Here is an 18,973-nt window from a genome sequence, read left to right as displayed (position 1 = left end):
GAGCCATTAGGAACACGGGATTTGACATATCAGGGAAGCTTATTTATTCATCTAGTTTAGTACTCTGACTACACCTGAGGGGGAGAAAGATTAAAAGAATGCCCAGGGCATTCTGCTGCAGCCAGGGCTATGAATAGGCTATCCAGGGAAAATCCCATCTGTCCCATGAAAAAAAAACCAGGGAAAAAAAGTAAAGAAAAATGAAGGAAAAAGAATAAAGTTTCTTTCTGCAGGATTGAGACCTTTGAAATTAAATAAATATCTCCTAAGCTGAGAAATGCTGCTCTGGGTTCCTGAACAAGGCTATTTCTTCCCAAGAGAGCTAGAGAGCTGCTGAGCTGCAAACATCCCAAGAAATAATAGGCAAGCTTTTGGCTCAAAACTGCATTTCTCAGTTTTGTTTCTACATTTCTGCTCTAAGCACCTTGTGAGGAGCAGGAGGAAACTGCTTCCCAATTCCCATAAGCAATCCGCACATGATCCAAACATATCATTTAATTACTTTTATAATCTTAGCCTGCATAAGTGCCAATGTTATAAAATTCTAAAATGGTCATTAAACCAGCCAGCCAGCACATTTGCTTTGACAACTCCCTATATTCACAAATAGGTTTGACAAAGTTCCCGAAGAGCACATAATTTCAGCAAAATTGTGGCATGACAAGTTCATGTTGAAGCTACTTTTGCTCAATTACGTCATTAAATGGAGCATCTGGACAGGCTTCAGTGTGTTCTCCCCAATCTCAATTACAGACCTCTAGCTCCTCCCTCTTAGGAGAAACCACCCTGAGGTTTTTTTGAGGTTTAAGTTGCTTACATAAATATTGTCATCCTTTTAACATCTTCTGATCTTTTGAAAAAGATGTTACACTTCTTCAAAGGTTATAAGATCCAAGTTAGCTTTAAATTCAACTTTAAAAGTCAGATAATGTAATTGCATATACCTCTAAGGTTTATATCTCTTAGTCTGATCATATCAGAAGGTCTTAAGAATTCATTGGCTTCACAGTCTGTGAGGAATAAGTCTCTGAATTTAATTTCCTCAATACTGACTCATCAGCCCTTAAATGAGAACTCCCTCAACTGTCTTCCTCAGCCCCATCCCCTCAGCCTTCACATTGCTTCATTTTTTGATTGTTAATATTAAAGAAAAAGACAAAATGGGGGAATAGCACAGACAAGCAAGCACAATAAAATGAAAGCCTCAAGATCTGTGGTGTGGGCAGCCCAGTTTACCCAAACACAACAGACAAATAATCTGTCAAACTCCGACAGTACTTGATGGAAGACGGAGCACAATGGATTTACATGTGACTGTGACATCGCTTTGTCTCTGCCACAGCACGGGAGGCAGGGCAATGTCGGCCGAGCCCCAACAACACCAGTGTCACCACAGGCTGTGGGAGGGCAGGAAGGGACACCGGGACAGCGGCACAGCAGCGCCTCGGGGTCACTCTGTGCTGGGCTCTCAGTGACACACACACACCAGTGACTGACCCCTGACCCAGCCTGGCCTCTGGGGCTCTCTCTGCCCTGGCTCAGCTGCCGGCACCGCTCTGACTCTGCTCCGTCTGCCGGATCTACAGCGGGAAGCACTCATGGGCAGAGAGGTGGTGAACTGCTGAGCTGAGAAGCTTCTTGTCTGGAAAGGAGGAAACCCCAGACTGTGTCATCTGCAAAGGTTTTCTCTCATGGCCCAGCCAGTCCAGGCTCAGGGATGCTGGGGAAAACATGGGAGTCAACTTTAATTCGCCTCCTGTGAATTTAGATTTGACATAAAGCATGGAATAACAAAGAACTACAGCCCTGACATGTCAACTGAAGAAAAACATAAATGCTGCCACTTCTCTGAGACCAGCTGCAGAACTTCCATGGGGAAAAACCGTAAAAGATGAAGCTTTTTCCCATCTAATGACCTTGGGCTACAAAGGACAATATTTCTTGCACCAGCTGCTGCACAGTGAATATTCAAGCCAGTTTTGAAAAGCCAGTTGCAGAACATCTCAGTGAACCTGAAAAGTACAGTGGTGTCTCTTTAGATCACATCAGTAATGCAGCAGAAATTAAGGTTTTTCCAATGAGCTGAACTGAACAGTGAGAGTTTTTCCAATGAACTGAACAGCTGAGAGAGCACTGTCTTTTCCAGAAGATATTTTACATTCTCTTACATTTAACATGAGAACACTTGTGAGTCTGAATTTTTGTGTGCAAATTTTTGAGTCCTGCTGGAGATCAGAAAGACAAGTCTGATGAGAGAATGTCACTTCAGCAACATATAAAAGCCTTGGGCAAGTCTTTGAAATTCCTCAGAGGTCAACAGTGCTGTTTAACATCTCTGTCAGCAACATGGACATAGGGACTGAGCATATCTTCAGCAAGTTTGTTGACAAGCTGTGTGGTATGGTCAACATGCTGGAAGGGAGGGCTGTCATCCAGAGGGACCTTGGCAGACTTGAGAGGTGAGCTTGTGCCAACCTTATGGAGTACAAGGCAAATTGCAAGGTCCTGCACTCAGGTCACAAATACTGACTAGGCAGAGAATGGAAAAGCAAGCCTGAGGAGAAGGACTTGGTGGATGTTGCTTGATGAAGAACTCAACATGACTTGGCAATGTGTGCTAAGAGCCCAGAAAGCCAACCCCATCCTGGGCTGCATCAGAAGCAGCATGACAAGCAGGCTGAGGAAGGAGATTCTTTCCTCTACTCCACTATTCTGAGACCCCACATGGAGTACTGCATCCAGCTCTGGGCCCTCAAGATGAGAAGGATGCAGACCTGTTGAGGAAAATCCAGAGGAGGTACACAAAGATGATCTGAGGGCTGGAGCACCCCTCCTATGGATTCAGGCTGAGAGAGTTGGGGTTGTTCAGCCTGCAGAAGAGAAGGCTCCAGGAAGACCTTTGAGCACCTTGCAGCACATAAAGTGATAGAGAGCCAGAGAGAGACTTTTTACAAAGGTGTGTAATCATAGGACAAGGGATAACAACTTCAAACTGAGAGTTCAAGGCCAGGCTGGAGGGGGCTTTGAGCAACCTTGTCTAGTGGAAGGTGTCCCTGCCCCCAGCAGGGGAGTTGGAACGAGATGATCTTTAAGAGCCCTTCCAACCCAAAGCATTCTATGAGTCTTTGATTCCTCATGAGCAACAGGACCTCTTGCCCAGTGGCGCAAGGACTTAATCTCATCTGGAGCCTCCAGGGTGGGCTCCCCTGTAAGCTCAGTGCTCTCTTGTCTTTTGGCTCCAGTTAAATGGGGACAGTGGAAAAAAAGTCACATAGAATCATTATTCAAAGATTAAAAGACAAGAGTATCAATCAAACACATGAGACCTGATCAGAAGAGTTTCCTGGCTCAACAAAAGAAGGGGGTTGTGGGCTGGGGAAGTACTGAGTCAGGGCACACCTCCTTCTTAGTGCCCCTACAGTGAGGGCCAAGAAGCTCCTGCTGAAGGCAGTTTCATCCTCATGTGAGTGCTCTTGGTAATGCTTTGGAAAGATCACAGAAGGCAGAAAGTATAGCAGAAAGCTGGTAGCTACTGAGTTTGGGATGGGGGGCTTTTTTCCTGTATTTTTGTAAATTTTAAAAGTGCTATCAACACAGGATTTATAAAAGTATTGGACCAAACTCTGATTATGCTTACTCTATACAACTTGGATGACCTATATGGATTGACACTAGTAACCACAAATAGAATTTAAACATGTATTTTACTTTCTATTTGCACTGCAATAAAATAAATTATTCCTTACAGTAGAAGAGCACAAAAGGCAGGCTTCCCTGTCTATTCATTTGAAATCTTCTCCCAATACATTTTTATTGACAACATGTATTAACTGATATTTGCTACACATGAACAATAGAGAATCTGACACCAAATCCATAGCAGTCAGCTACAAAGGCCATGAGATGAGATTCCTAACATATCCGTTGACTGGACTGAATATGTCAATTGTGAAAAATGGTTGCTATCACTTGAAAATATAAATGACTGTTCTCTACTTTTAGAATTATATCCTGCAGCCACAAGTATATTTTGAAAAGGCAGAACTGAGATTAAGCTAAAGAAAATTATCAAGCAATCAAACTATATTTCAGGGGCCAAATGCTTTACAAAGGAACTATCCTGGTTTGAAATATTTATTAAAATAATTAATCTTCTGATATACATACCTACAGGGAAAAAAAACCCCAACGAAACACCTCATAAAAGAAACAAAGCCCCTTAAATAAATTACTATGACAAAATTTAAAAACTCAACACTTTTAACTATAATCTTAAAATATTATAGTTAATTAATATAATGTTCAATAGTTGAGTTAAAAGATTATAGTTAATAATATAATGTTTATAATGAGATGCTTTAGGACACACATATAAACAAGTCAGATATTTTCACCATACCAAAAAATTCATTCTTCGTCTTAGAAGACTTGGAAGAGTACCTGCACACCATATAAACAAGCCAGATATTTTCATCACACCAAAAAAACCATTCTTCGTCTTAAAAGAATTGGAAGAGTACCTGCACACCTAGAAGTTTCCAAAAGTCTTTCAACAGACCTCAGCTCCTTAACTTGATCCTTTAATCATCACCTCAGAAATCCTGATCTCAAGAATTTGTACCATCTAAATGCAGAACTAACACTATTCTTTCTACATTTGAGCCTCTTCTAAAACAGAGTGTCTTTTTGTTCTAACACCACAGTTATTCTCATTTTAGCTCCACTTCCAAACACTTTTTTGTTTTTAACTTTAGCTAATGTTCTAAAATTTAGTTCTAAAGAAGGTATCACTCTTTGCTTATCCTCCTAAAGTTTCACAGAAAGTTGCTTCTTTCAATTCATCTATCTCAATTCAAGAAAAAAAGAGATTTCCCCCTCCCTAGGAAAACCTGAACTTTGTCTACAATCATCCTGTATCACATCAGAGACTGGACTTGAATCCTATTCTCTTTTAAAAGCTCAGATAACCCAGAATAAAAGACAACTACATGCTTCTTAACACAAAGGGCAAGGCTTCAGATTGCAGCATTTGATCCTAATGTCCTGAAATAGTTTTAGAGAAGATAAATGCCTAATCCAACCAAAACAGCATCGCTACTCACCAAATGTCAGATTTTGTATTATATCCCTGGTGCTTCAGTACTTCTGGACTCATGTAGTATGGTGTCCCAGTGAAAGTAGTTGCAAGATCACATGAACCCATCAAAAGACAAGAAACTCCAAAGTCTCCTAAAAATATCAGTGGAATCAATAATCTATTAATCTAAACATATGTGTATACATATAATATTTTTTTTCAGACATGATAAAGTGATTGTACATCCAGAAAATTCTGCTAGTATTTAAAAAAAAAAGGGAAAAACTATTTTCTGTAATTCTTCAAAACAAAAAACCACAGAAGCATGATATCACAGAACAATGTAGGTTTGAAGAGGCTTCACAAGGTCATCTGGCTCAAAGTTAAATGGGGCTGCCCAGGTCCAGGTCCAGCCAAGCTTGAAGCATTCTCAAGGCTAGAGATTTCACTGCCTCTCCTGTGTCTGACTGTCAAAAAAAGGTTTGACTACAAATCAAAATGGTATTTCAGACATGATTTTCTTTAAATCTCCTTATTGACAAAATGTCTGCTGGACTGTTCTATCACATGAAAATACATCTTTAAAAAGTATGGAAATCTCACCAATTTTAAGAAGATTATCTTTCAAAAATATGTTCTTGGCTTTCAAATCCCTGTGAAGTATCCGTCTGGAATAGAAAAGGAAATTCAACCTCACCCAGCTGGAATCATTCAGAGTCATGTATTCAGTATTTCAGGTATTTAACTTCAGCCTTTTTCAGAAAGGCCAGCCCACCACTGCTAGAGACTAACTCTGCCAGTGACAATCCACGGACAATGGCATTAAGGAGCTTCACAGAGGTGCATTCACAGGCACCCACATGCAGGATGAGAGCCTAAGCAGGATAATAAAAATATACCTGGGGATCCCAGCTGAAGAATACAGACACAGACATAGCATGAGCTGCAGAGGAAGGGAGAAAGCCAAGTCTTCCTATCTGACTCATCTTAAGAGCATTACATCTTATTTTCTGCCAGGAGAATGAGATGCCTCACAAGAGAATAACGGCAATAAGAGAGAAACAGCAATAAGAGCTTCTCAAAGCTAAGGGAAGACTACTACAGAGCAAACATATTACTTCAAAGGCAAATATGTATATAGCCTAAGCTAGCAGTTCAATTTCTTACAGTAACAGTGTGGAAGATGAAAGAACTTTACAAAGACAAAGATGAAAAGGAAAAGGAATAGAACAATTAGCTTTTACAGACTTATTTTTTCATCAGAGTTTGAAAAAAAAAAAAAACCATTATAAGCTACACACCATGTAAGGATATACAGAATCTTCTTAATTTTTACAAGTCTACATGTGTGACAGTAATTCTGCAGTCCCTTAGGAAAACAAAGCATCTCTGTAGTTTACAAAACATATTCTAAATTAATTCTTGTTAAAAATAAAGCTTCCAAAAGCATTGTTGCCGATAACCTCACCTAAACTAGAATTCATCCACTTTTGAAATTATTACAAACACACAGGATTAGTCATCAGTTCTGCTCAGGAGGAGGTTAGAATAGCATTTGGTACATACTGGCTACAGAAACTGTATTTGCATTAGCAAATACAGTAGTCATTCAGCCATTTGGATCATGTAAAGAAAGAAACTGATGATCTAAGATTTTTGAGGGCAGAAAAACCAAATATGGTACTCAAATTCAAATTTTTGAGCAATCCTCAAGTATTATCTCAAATTTGAATTATAAAAGTCTTGGGCATTGACATAATGAAATTATTTCCAAAATTGTTTCTATATTAAGATTAGAAAATATGTATTCTACAGCACAATTTGAATACCCAATTTTGTCCACAACTCATTTGAAAATATTTTTTTGCAAGAGGAGAAAAAAATATGCAATTTAATAGTCAGTTCACAAATAGAAAAAAACCCATGAAAAATAATACTAGGCTTCATTGCAGTATGTACAGAGACCGGGCATGAAGAACAAAAATTTCTATTTCATGGGTGAAGGAAAAGATGGGTGAAGGAAAATGTTTCTTACAGCAATCTTTTTTTACTTCTTTTTCTTTCAACTTTTTTGTCCTGCAAGTAATACCTTTCATTAGAAAAAGGTTTGCACATTGGGAAGAATGAAATTTTTATTCAATATTCCTCCACCCATATTTATAAAATATTGTTTATAAATAATTTGTTCTCTATTTAACAACTTCTGTGTACAATACACATACACTCATACAATACATCAGTAAGGAAATTAAACAAAGGTGATATTTATTAATCTTTCATAAGTATGTATATATATGTCTGTATATATACATACACACTTTCACAGAAATATTGCTGTGTTAATTGAGATTCATAAGGACTTTCCTTACCATTCATCACACAAAGCCTTTAAAAGAATTTGCTTTCACTGAGTTAAATTATTCTTGCACATTGTTGCTGAGAATTGGTGGATTTCAATCTTCTTTTTACAGTATTCCTTTGTAGAAATATAACCACAGCATTTTTGAACTTGAAACTTTCCTGAATATATATTATTTTAATAACAGGTTTATTGAAGGAAAAGAATGATCCAGAAAGCTTTAAATAGCATATTATTTGAAAAGGAGATAAAAAAAGATGTTTGGGTCACATCAGTTTGATGCTACTCTAATCTTGCAACATATTGATGAAAATGTAATGTATTTCATTTGCATTACCAAAAATTATAAGATGCTTCCATATATTAATATGGCAAATGAATATTTGTGGGTTTTTTTTTTCAGCTTTCCATTATGATATCTCTCACTTCAACGCAACTTACTCTGCTATGTTTGATGATAAACAAGGTACCAGCTGAAATCTTACCTGAAAAGAATTCTTTAATACTAGGAAGAAATTAATATCAAGCCAGCTCTGTAAATCTAGTTAAAGAAACAGAGCAACGTTTTTATTGTAGGAAAAGACAGACCTAAAAGGCAACATGAATTAAATGGGCTCCAGCAAAACTTTATTTGATGGACAGTGAAATGGTTATTGAGTAGTTATTTTGGGTAGAAATTAATACTTGAGGACAGTTTCAAATCTGGGCTGTAAATATACCCATATCTATGTTCTGCTGGCTCAAAGTCACAAAAGAACAGGGCAAGCCCTGAGCAGTAGGCAGCCTCCTTGAATGAAGCTTTGCCTGCAACAGAATGAGCTGCAAGTGAAACTGAGGGAAGCTGAAGTACATCACTGCTGTGAAATCATGCACAATTAATTTCTCTTTCCTCTATCTGAAAACTCTGCAGAAGAGTAAGAAGCTCTGTGTAAGTCTGAACCCTACATTATCTGCTGTTTGCACAAAGAGTAACCTTATAAAAATCAGTGTTTGTAAATTCTTCATAAAGGTTAGCAAAATGATGAGTAACACAATGGTCAGCCTTATTCAAATTGATGTTAAATTAATCAATGACCTCACTGCCTGATTGCAGTGGGATTCATTTTGTGCACTGACACGCAATGGGCTATGTGTACTATGAGACACTACAGGATGGTTTCATGCTAAAGGTCTCCATTGAGATAAGACCACTGAACTGTGTTATCTCTCTTTTACTTCTTCCTATCTTTACATCAAAGACAGATAAGGATTGAATCTAATAATTTCTAGATAACTTTGTTTTCAAGTTTCAAATTTTAAAAAAATTACATTAAGTTTCCAGCATAAGAGTTTTCAGGAAGTGTGGAACCAAAGTTGTGCAAGAAGGATAAGTGAACAGGCTATGTTTAAAACCATAAGTAATATTTTTTGCTGCTCTGGGGAAAAAAAAAACCCTACATCCACAAAATCTGTGTTTTCTTAGGAATGGCATGGAGAAGGACCAACCCACAGGCTGTAAACACTTCAAGCCTCTAATTCTAGGAAAAAGCTTTCTTTGCATCAGAACATAATTCAAACATATATTAGAGCTTTTTTCCATGTCAGTAGAGAAGAAATCATGCATGACTCTTCTACACAGAAACATAGGGCTGTTATTATCTTTTAGTATTTCAAATTTCTGTAGGTAGTTTTAAATTTTTTTAAGCCTGACCTTTTTCATTTATGCTACTGTTTGACTCTATACTAATAAGAAAAAAGTTATATACATAGAGCCAAATAACACAAAATACAAATAAATATTTACAAATTAAAACTGTCAAGTTTTAATTATTCTCCACAATGCATCTTCTAAACACGTATGTTAAAGCAAGGATTTTGCCAAAAGGGGAACCTTCCAGGCCACCAAAATTGTAATGAAAAGTAGATAAATTGAAGTTCAAGGGAGGAAAAAAAACCCCAAATCACACTTATAGTTTAGTTAAACTGTCAGGATTTTTACGTCCATTTCCCTCTGCCCTTTTGGCCTGAGGTGAATGCTGAAGAGCACAGCATCCCAAGAGAGTTCTCTTTGTGTCCTCCCATCACTGGCAGGACTGCATTTCATGTACAAGCCCTAAATAAATTGGCATTTAGGAACAAAAATGCTCCTGCATCTTGGACAGCAATTCACTCTGCCCTTTTCCCTCTACAGTCTGACACAGGCAAAAAACTCATTAGGCATCCATCAGTTTAGGTCAAACACATCCCACGCACTGAAGTGGAACAGTTGCTCTTGACAACAGGTGACCTCTCTACCTACTGCTTGGTTGCACCTAAAATTCAGGCAAGCAAATTTTTCCCAATCTTTGCAAAAGATGATGCAGAAAGGGACCAGACAGGCATTGTACATGTCCAGCACACTGGCAGTAAGAGAAATTTTTCCATCATTACAGTCATCCTGCCTAAATCACACTCCAGGCAAGAGCTAAATGCATGGAGATGACCAGGTGGATATTCATCTATCTACACTACCCCTGCTCCTACCATGTGTGATCTCCTCATATCTGGATGTATTTTTCACATTAATCTTTGATTTGCTGTTGAAAGTGACATCTCTTTTCAAAGAATGCATGTACATAACTCCACTGATTTTACTGGGAGTCCATCAAGCCAATCTATTGGATGCTTCACATTAAATAGGTGCAGGACAAGCTTCTTGACTCCCCTTTAAAAAGATAACTTTGTTTTAACCTTTAATCCATTTTCTTCTAACAATATTGAACTATTTCTGCTGTGCTCCATTTTCCATTTGGCTCTGAAAAAAAGTGTGTCAAAATGCTGGAAGACATTTACCATTGTCCTGCTGAAAGACGTAATGCACAATATTCTTGCAGGGTAGATAATTAATTATCTATCAGACATAAACTAACTATAATGTTTGGTGAACAGAACTTTCATTTCTGTTTGAATACCTCCAACTAGTCAGGAAGCCCATTGACTCCCCTCCCAAGCTAAATGCTCTCATATTAAATGACTGTACCTTTCATGCATATAGTTGACTCCGAGTAACAACTGTATAAACCAGTCTATTACTTGACTTTGAGTGAACATCTTCCCAGAATCTCTGTACTCTTGAATTTTAAAGTCTAGATCTCCACCCTGAAAAATATCACAACATATTTGTACATTTAAAGTCAGTTTTAAAAATGCTATCTCCTTCATCATAGTACAGGACTCCACTTCCTTAGGCCTTCAGGCATCCTATCATGTAGATCTGTAAAATCAACATATGCATGTGAATTCTGAAATCTCCCAGCACCAAAAGCATACACAAGTGAGGATCAAAATGGTATCAACCAGTCTGGCTTTGTCATTTTCTCTTAGTGTTACACAAGATCACCAAAGTTTCCACCTGTTCTTCCTTCAAGTCACCCAACTTGAGCAGGTCACCCCCAAACCTTTACAGGCAACATAAAGGAACAAACGCCTGTTTAGTGCAATTATCTCTGTCACCTAGCTGTCTACCTTTGGAAGGGATGGATCATGTTGTAGGAACACTGTTTCTCTGCAATGATTTACGATGAGGGCCTACATTGACTGGCTATGACATAGACACTTAGGCAGGTAAAATTAATCTGCCCCGACCTGTCTGAACAAGTTAATAAATTTGAGAAAAGCATTTCCACTCCAGTCAAACATTGCACACTCAAGCAACTCTCATTTATTATGTTATAATAACCATGTCAGCATCAAAGCAACCATGTTGTTCTCTTAAGAATTAAAATCATCTCTTTAATTATGACACTTTGCCCTCTTTCAAACTTTTGCCAGAAACAAAGCAGATTTAAAGTCTCAAGAATACTTAGCATGTTTTATTGTGATACTTCATTAAAACAACAATTGATCTTGAAGTAGCACTAGGAATGGAACAATAGGGGACACAGCAGGGAGTGCCAATAAACCAGAAAATACATCCAGAAAAGGACTACTTGAAAACTGTAATCCAGATATGTGGAAATACAGCAACACAATGAAAGAGGATTTTGAAACTTCTAGGAAACCCATCCTTTTTGCTCAAAAAAATACAAGTGGTTGTCAGCTGATTGCTTATCCATTTTATAAAATAAATTAATTTTGTCTACAAGAGTGCACACACATTAATGGTAAGCAATGTATTGAGGTAGCTAACCCCAGAGCAAAGGGACTGTGACTCTGATTACATTCTAGTGACGAATTAGCTCACATCAGGACAGCTTATTAGCCATAAATCATTATTTTTACATTATATATTCTACATAAAATCAGAAGCTTTATGTGCCATATACAAGAAACTATTTTGCATGTACAACTGCACCAATACCATCATTTTCTATCATCATCCCTGTATTCCTCTGCACTGTTGACTCTCACCATTTTATGATGTCTTCAGCATTTCTTGTTTTCTGTTCCAAACACAACAGTGCTTCATAGTGCTGCTACAAAATAAGCAGATTCTATCCTTGCAGATCTATATATTCATGTGCTTCTGACATGAGTTTACAGTAATTTCTATGGATTTCTGGTTCTAAGTTACAACATTCCAAAGTGAGTGTGTTAAAACAAAGCAAATCTGTTTTGTCATCTATCAGAAATGTGTTCCCTGACAGTGTCCTGCAATTTTTTAATTGAAATCTCTGAATCATCTCATACACTAGGGAAGGGAATATGGGTTCAGCTCTCCATCTGCTGCCCTACTGCAGCCCAGAGAGAAGCTCTTCTGGGAACTTGGGACTCTCAGCAGCTGCTTCCCCTTTGCAACTCCAAATGTTCAGCAGCTTACCCTGGGTTGCTTTCAACAGAGAAGAGGAAGGAAAGAAAAATTCTTGCTGGGTACTCCATTGCATGGCAGCCAGATGGGCTGTGGCTGAGGCTATTCATGCACCTCAAAAACAATGAGTCATTATTATAAACTGTTCCAGATAGAAGCCCCAAACCACCCAGAGCCCAGGACTGAGGGTGTGCTCAAACACGTGTCAGCTGCCTGCTGGCCTCAGGGGACTGTCTACTATCCAGGTGAGGACAGATGAAGTGCAGCAGGCTCCAATCACCTTTTCTCCCTGTCCCAATGTGTCCCCTCTCACAATAACACATTGCCATGAAAAACGCAAAGAAAAATAAGCGCAGCACCTACAGACTTCGGGCAGTGAATATTCTGAAGCTGAGGGACAATTCCTGCAAAAGGTCTAAGGAGAACAAAAGCAGTTGAATAATGCATGCGCCCTCACATAACTGCATAGCTTTTTATCTTCAAGCAGAGAAGAGTGGTCTCCATGTCCTACAATTAATTTACCCTTGATTTTTTGTCTAAAAAAGGGAAAACAAAAACACATCATGTAAGATTTGCTGAAGTGCTGCTGCTGGGAAACTCTGAAAAAATTTGTTAACCCAATTTTGCATTTCGGAAGGTCAGTCTAACAAAGTTCATAAGGAATTCAACAATTTAACAAATTAGGTACATATGGAGTTTCCAAGTTGTGTTTTCTATTTAAATATCAGAGAATCAAACACACCAGTAAATTATCTAGATGCTAAAACAGCTTAGCATCTAGAGCTGATAACGTGAACAGGCATTGACTGCTTTAGTTATTCCTTTTGCTCAGATTTCCTTAGCATATGTGTACTCACATCGCAGCTGAGACCACAGTCAAGAGACATAAATAATTGTCTGGGGGAAAAGTACAAGGAGTTCTGCCTTATAATACATTAAAATTATGCAATTTTAAAAGTACACTGCTTTGTGAAAATTGTATATTATTGAAGTCAAATTTGTACTATAAAATGAACTCCAAGGTTCATTAAGGCATTTTTGTTTGAAACAAGTCTTAGCTGATAATGTTATACTACCCATAAGATTTTGATTTGGGGAAAGTGTCTAAGAAGCTCAACAAGTAAGATCAAAACAGAACAAATATACTTTTCTATAATTTTGATTGAATTGAGTTATGATAAAAGATGTCAAACTGAGCCATGGAGACCAATGTCACTGGTTTCCTTTCACAGGACAAGGTACAGCACAGGGCAGCTGCACCGGAGGCTCCCTCTATGCTACTCCCGCCAGAATGAACAAAGCACCGTGGCTAATAAGTCACGGTACTTTGGAGAAAACAGAATAGAGCTCGGGGGGGAAGGGGGGGGGGGGGGGGGGGGGTAGCTCCGTTTCCATGCCAACTTGATGTGTGCTCTTTGTTTTGAGCCTGCCTGAGAGTAGCAATTACTGCCAATCTGGTAATTATTCTGTGCATGAGAAACTGAGCATACTAGACTTCCAAGCAAGGATCAGGTACACAACATTTTTCTCATTCTCAATTTATAGATGGTTTAAACAAGCATCTTTTAGGTCAAAACACCTAAATCCCACCACATACAAAGGCAGGTTATAGATAAGTAAATACAAAAGTATACCTTCTGGAAATACTCCCACTAAAACAGAAAAGAAACTTTCTAGCACTGTGTGCAACTTTGCTTTGTACTGAACATTCAACAAAATATATTTTAATGGCATAAATGCAATGGTATTGCAGAACCTATCCTTTGGGGGAAAGTTAGAAAGCACATCCTATTGGGCCAGTTTTCATCCTGACCTCACCTAGCAGACTGAAAACTGCCAATGAATCCATTTTCTCTTCCTTTACCTGCCTTGCTGCAATACATTCTCACCTGTTTGAGGATGTGACTCCCAGATCCTAGGGTAACTCTGTAACAAAACATTTTCACACAAGGTAGTTTATATTGCCTGCATAAAAAACTCCCAAAGCTCCAAGGAGTGATGCTTGTGATTACTGTGCTATCATGCTCTTTCTTATTCACCTATAACTTTAGGACAAATGAACAAAAAAACAAAACAAGTGATGCTTGTGATTACTGTGCTATCATGCTCTTTCTTATTCCCCTATAACTTTAGGACAAATGAACAAAAAAACAAAACAAAAAAAATAGTAAAGAGCGGTGGATAGAGAAAAGACACTACAGTGCTGCTGAAACAGGCTCCTTTATTCCTACATCTTTAACTGATCTGGTATTGGGTCACTTTGTACTGCTGATAGAGAAAAAACTATAACTGATCTGGTATTGGGTCACTTTGTACTGCTGATAGAGAAAAAACTATAAGTGGATGGGAATAGCTCAAGAGTTAGAATAATCCTTCAGTCCTGACCTCTGGATTTCCTCAAAGAGCTGACAACATTCTCAAACCCCAGCTGTCAGACATTCAAGGAATGCCACAAAAAGCTTCTGCTTGTGTTAAAATAGTATGTGAAAAAATACTCAGATTGTATCACAGAACTGACCATTTCAGATTTAATTTTTAAATATCCCAGCAATAAACATGCATTTGACTATCATTAAAGAAAGATCCCAAGGAAGAAATAAATGACAGGAATGGTACTTGTTTAATTATTCCCATGAAAGCTAAATTCTTGAAGAAGTGTGATTAGTTAAGTCAAATCTGATTTGTGTGCAGGTAACCCAGCAGTCTAAGTTCATTATCTTCCAAAGCTTTTCAGCATGTCTAGTAGAGCACAACTGAAGAGTTTGCTTCACAGTTTCATAAAAAGATAACTTTATGTGTGACAGATTTTTTTTGAAAGAGTGCATTTATATTTAATACAAAGTAGGAGCTTGTTTTATAAAAACTACTAAAAAACTGGCTTAAATATGCTTAAATTCTTATTTGAAAGCTTTACGACAGATCCCAGCAAAATGTTCCTAAAACAAATGCTGCAGTCAAAAAATTAATGGTAACTATACTGTAGAAAATCCTGCTTTATTCGTTGTATCCACTACACTCTGGTTTTTGACTCCCACTGCACCAACCAATGTTGCTGCCAAACTCATCATCCATGTGATCAGGCTTAAGCTTCTTGTAATCACCTCCAAACCACTAGTGAGTTTTCCCTTCCTTATTTATACCAGATTTTATTTCGTGCCCCCAAGCCCACAATCTTCTCCTCTCTCATCTATCACACACAAGTGGTACAACCTGAGTTCTCCCACAGATCTGGCAGTGTGTCTGCATTTAAGCCTTTTTTGTAGCCCTTGTAACACCAAAAGAACTTGCACTTAAAATTACCTATTTCTTCTTCTGTGCTTTATTTGTCTATGAGTCTCATATGAGCAGGTAACATTCCTTATCTGAAAGGAACACACCTAACAAATAGCAGGTGATGTCATAAGCAACAAATAAAGACTAAAATTCAAACCAAAACATTTTATTACATGGCTTCTTAGAAGACCCTACTTTAATACACATATGTTTTCAAATTTCTTCAGTCTCACCTCACAATACTCAGTGATAATGCAGAAATTATCTCGCTCCACAAAGCTTGCATAAAATTTGACAATGGCTGGATGGTCTAATTTGGAAAGTAGTTGTGCTTCCAGATTTGCTTCAACTGTTTCATTAGGCTTTAGGTTTCCAACAGAGATTTCCTTTAGGACCTTTCTAGAGGGAAAAAAATAAAAGGAAATCTTTATATTAATAAACCTAGAAAAATATAAAAATATGTAACATTCAAAATCCCATCAAAATTTCCTTAAATGCAAAACAGTAACATTGACAAACTATTGGAAACATGAAATGATGAGGCAAATATGGGTAAGCAATAAGAATGCATTAAAAATCAAACAAATATGCAAGTCACCATATAGATTAAGAAACATGTTAAAAATACTGTTTTGAAATATTTCTCCCACTAATTACCTACTGCACTGTTTTCTTCAGAACATGTTTTCAGTGCTATGGATTACTGCATAATAACAAACATAAACAAAAAATCAAACCTAAGTGATTTCAAACCCACTCAGAGCATATGGTCAAGATTCATACATGAAATAAGGAGTAGCAAGAAACCGCATTTGCAGCTTCTGCCCAAGTCTCTCCATGGAGGCATGAGAAAAATCACAGAGAGAAATATTTCTCTGGCTGTTTTTCTGGTGATAAACTCAGGCTGCCCTTTTTTTTTTTTTTTCCTAAAGATCAGCCTGTCCTTCACCTGAGCACATGAGTGAAAAATATAAATCTAGATTTGGGGCTGGAATCTAATTACACTGTTTGAATGATTTCTAATCCTTTAGTATTTAATGTTTGTTTAGGAAGACTCTAAATCCCAGGAAAAATGCTGGGAAAATGTAGGGATTTTTAATATTCTCCACTCTTAACACATGAAGGTGCCATAGGAGAATTTGTAGTTCAGAATTAGCTCTATAAGAAGATGGAATAGGGCAGATTACTGTTAACTTGACCAGGAAAAATAGAAGGAAAAATTCAGTGCAGGGCACCATAAGAAAGTACATTTTGCCAAGATTTTCCTGATGAAATGTTAAAAAAAGTCAACACAACACATTCCACTTCCATTTACTTTACCAGTTAATGAAGAATAGATGATAGGTCTTTTCTGAAGGAGATATTGAAGACTATTAGAGAATATAATGTTTCTTTACTGAAACAAAGTGGTGAATTTCCCCAAACTTTTGAATACATGAAAGGCAAGTTTCAGACTCAAGGGAAGCTTCCAGAGCGCTTTTAATAATTTCCCCATTCAATAGAGCATGGTGGTAAAGTTACAGTAGTTAAACATGACAGTGATAAAAGTACAATAATTCATCTTATCTAAGGGGAAAAGAATAAAAGCTGTGTTTCTTCATGAGAAAACTTTTTCCTAAATCTGAACAATCAGTTTCTGACTAGCAATGTTTGAATTTTCATATAAACTTGCCTAATCCCCATCAGGTATTGTGATGAAAAAAACATGCCCTTTGATCTGTTTCCATCTTTCCATCTTCTCTGCAGATAAGCTTCATGGAACACAGACAGGCAATACCTACTGCAATCTCCTCATCTTCAGCTGACATGGGCCTTTACCCCTTCCTTCATAAAAATCATGTCACAGAACTGACAAACAGGATGAGTCCTTGTTAAAGACCACTTAATACAAGTTTCTTGCATACTCAAGACAGCAATAAAAGCCTGATGTGTTGATGTGTACAGATCATCTTGTCATCTTAGTCACTCAGTGATCTTAAAGCTGTCATCAGCTGTCAGACAAGATGACAGGTGTTTTTCATATTTAAATTAAATCCCAGAAGAAGAAATCAAGAAAAATATACTTCTTGTAAATAAGGTATTGGTTTTCTGCAACACAATTCTAATTCATACCCACAGCTGGAAGGCATTTGCTTCTAGAAAGAAAACTTGTGGATGAATTCAAGATTAGACATATCTGCATGACTCTGGTATATGTGTGTAAAATGTCTATATGTAGATAAGGTTTGATTTTACTGCATTAAATATGAAGAAGCTAACTAGACTTCATAGTTTCTGCAAAGATTTTGATAATATTTCAGTAAATACACTTAAAAATTTAAGATATGGACTTTAAAAACTCTGCATTCATTAAGTGTTGACAAAGAAGCTGTCAGACTCAGAAGCCTCACAGAGAAAATGGACAAGTCTCCAAATCTGAAGCAACTCTTTTCTGTTATCTTTAGAAGAAAAACAAGGAAAATAGAAGTCTGCAGCCAGAAACTTATCTATATAAATTAACTATACTTTTTAATACATAAAACACCTAAAGAGTGCTTAAATTCACCCTACCCCATTTCAGTATTTACACAAGTAAATTCTACCTGAACGGGCAGCTAAAATGGGCACATTCTGTGCTTTATACAGCTCCTAAGATAACTCAAATTTGGCACCCCTGGTGATGTCAAATAGGCTGATAGATCCACAAATAAAACTTAGTAATCATGAGAAAACAAGAAACCTTTTTCAGCTAAACCATCCTGACTGCATCTCCTCTCTACCAATAAAATCCATCTCTGCATTCTGAAGGAGATAAAATTTGATGTTTCTATGATCCAACCTGCATTTTATAGTTGGCTAATAAAGAGTGATCCATCATTGCTCATAATTCAGACATGGTACTTGTAGATTATCTGCTGAAAATGTGCTTGCATTGTGTTACTTCACTATTTTTTCTAAACTGTTTGAAGTATTTTGAACAAACCTTTTGAAGAGTGTTCCAGGAACATTTATCTTAGATTTTGGGAATAAAACACTCTCTTGTTCAGATTTATTAAGACACCATCTGGAGTATACAGAGCCGCCTGAAAGTCAAGATTTTTCAAAATATCTGCCCCTTTATCTCCTGCCTCTTTGGTTCAAGTATTAAGCAGGATTTAAAAGGTCTAAAACTGTTTGCATGAACTAAGAAATCTCAGATTTATCACAGGAACAAAGAAAATAGAGATCTAGTGGCATACATAGGAAACCAGGTAAAGACACAAAAACATGGATATCCCCCAAATACAATATTTAACTACCCCTTCTGATGAAATGCCAAATGAGATACGCTAATTTAAATTTTAATATTATTATAAATTTGACTTAGTGTGGAATACAACACATAAGCAGATCATAGAATTGTTTAGGTTGGAAATTACCTTTAAGATCATTGAGTCCAACCACAAACCTCACACTGTCAAGTCTACCACTAGACCATGTATCTAAAGACAAGATAAAATGTCAATGAACACACAACTAG

The 18,973-nt window shown here is 37.4% G+C and overlaps 1 protein-coding gene across 3 annotated transcripts in view; it reads right to left on the bottom strand.

Moving 5' to 3' along the window:
- The window catches only part of NEK11 (NIMA related kinase 11), an 82,846-nt gene that overhangs the window by 49,978 nt on the left and 13,895 nt on the right, over positions 1–18,973 (bottom strand). For 2 of the 3 annotated variants that reach the window (XM_059847497.1, XM_059847503.1), the window contains exons 3-6: positions 15,708–15,873; positions 10,435–10,553; positions 5,681–5,745; positions 5,103–5,229 (exon numbers count right to left, since the gene is read on the bottom strand). In XM_059847497.1, coding sequence (XP_059703480.1) covers positions 5,103–5,229; positions 5,681–5,745; positions 10,435–10,553; positions 15,708–15,873 — 477 coding nt within the window. Of the gene's footprint in view, positions 1–5,102; positions 5,230–5,680; positions 5,746–10,434; positions 10,554–14,090; positions 15,664–15,707; positions 15,874–18,973 lie in introns of those variants that run through there. The other variant, XM_059847512.1, reaches the window with a different exon arrangement.

Source organism: Haemorhous mexicanus, chromosome 1 (genome assembly GCF_027477595.1).
Source record: "Haemorhous mexicanus isolate bHaeMex1 chromosome 1, bHaeMex1.pri, whole genome shotgun sequence".
In the NCBI taxonomy this organism is placed as follows: Eukaryota; Metazoa; Chordata; class Aves; order Passeriformes; family Fringillidae; genus Haemorhous; species Haemorhous mexicanus.
Note: the sequence above shows the minus strand (reverse complement) of the source record. Positions and strands in the feature narration are given on the sequence as shown.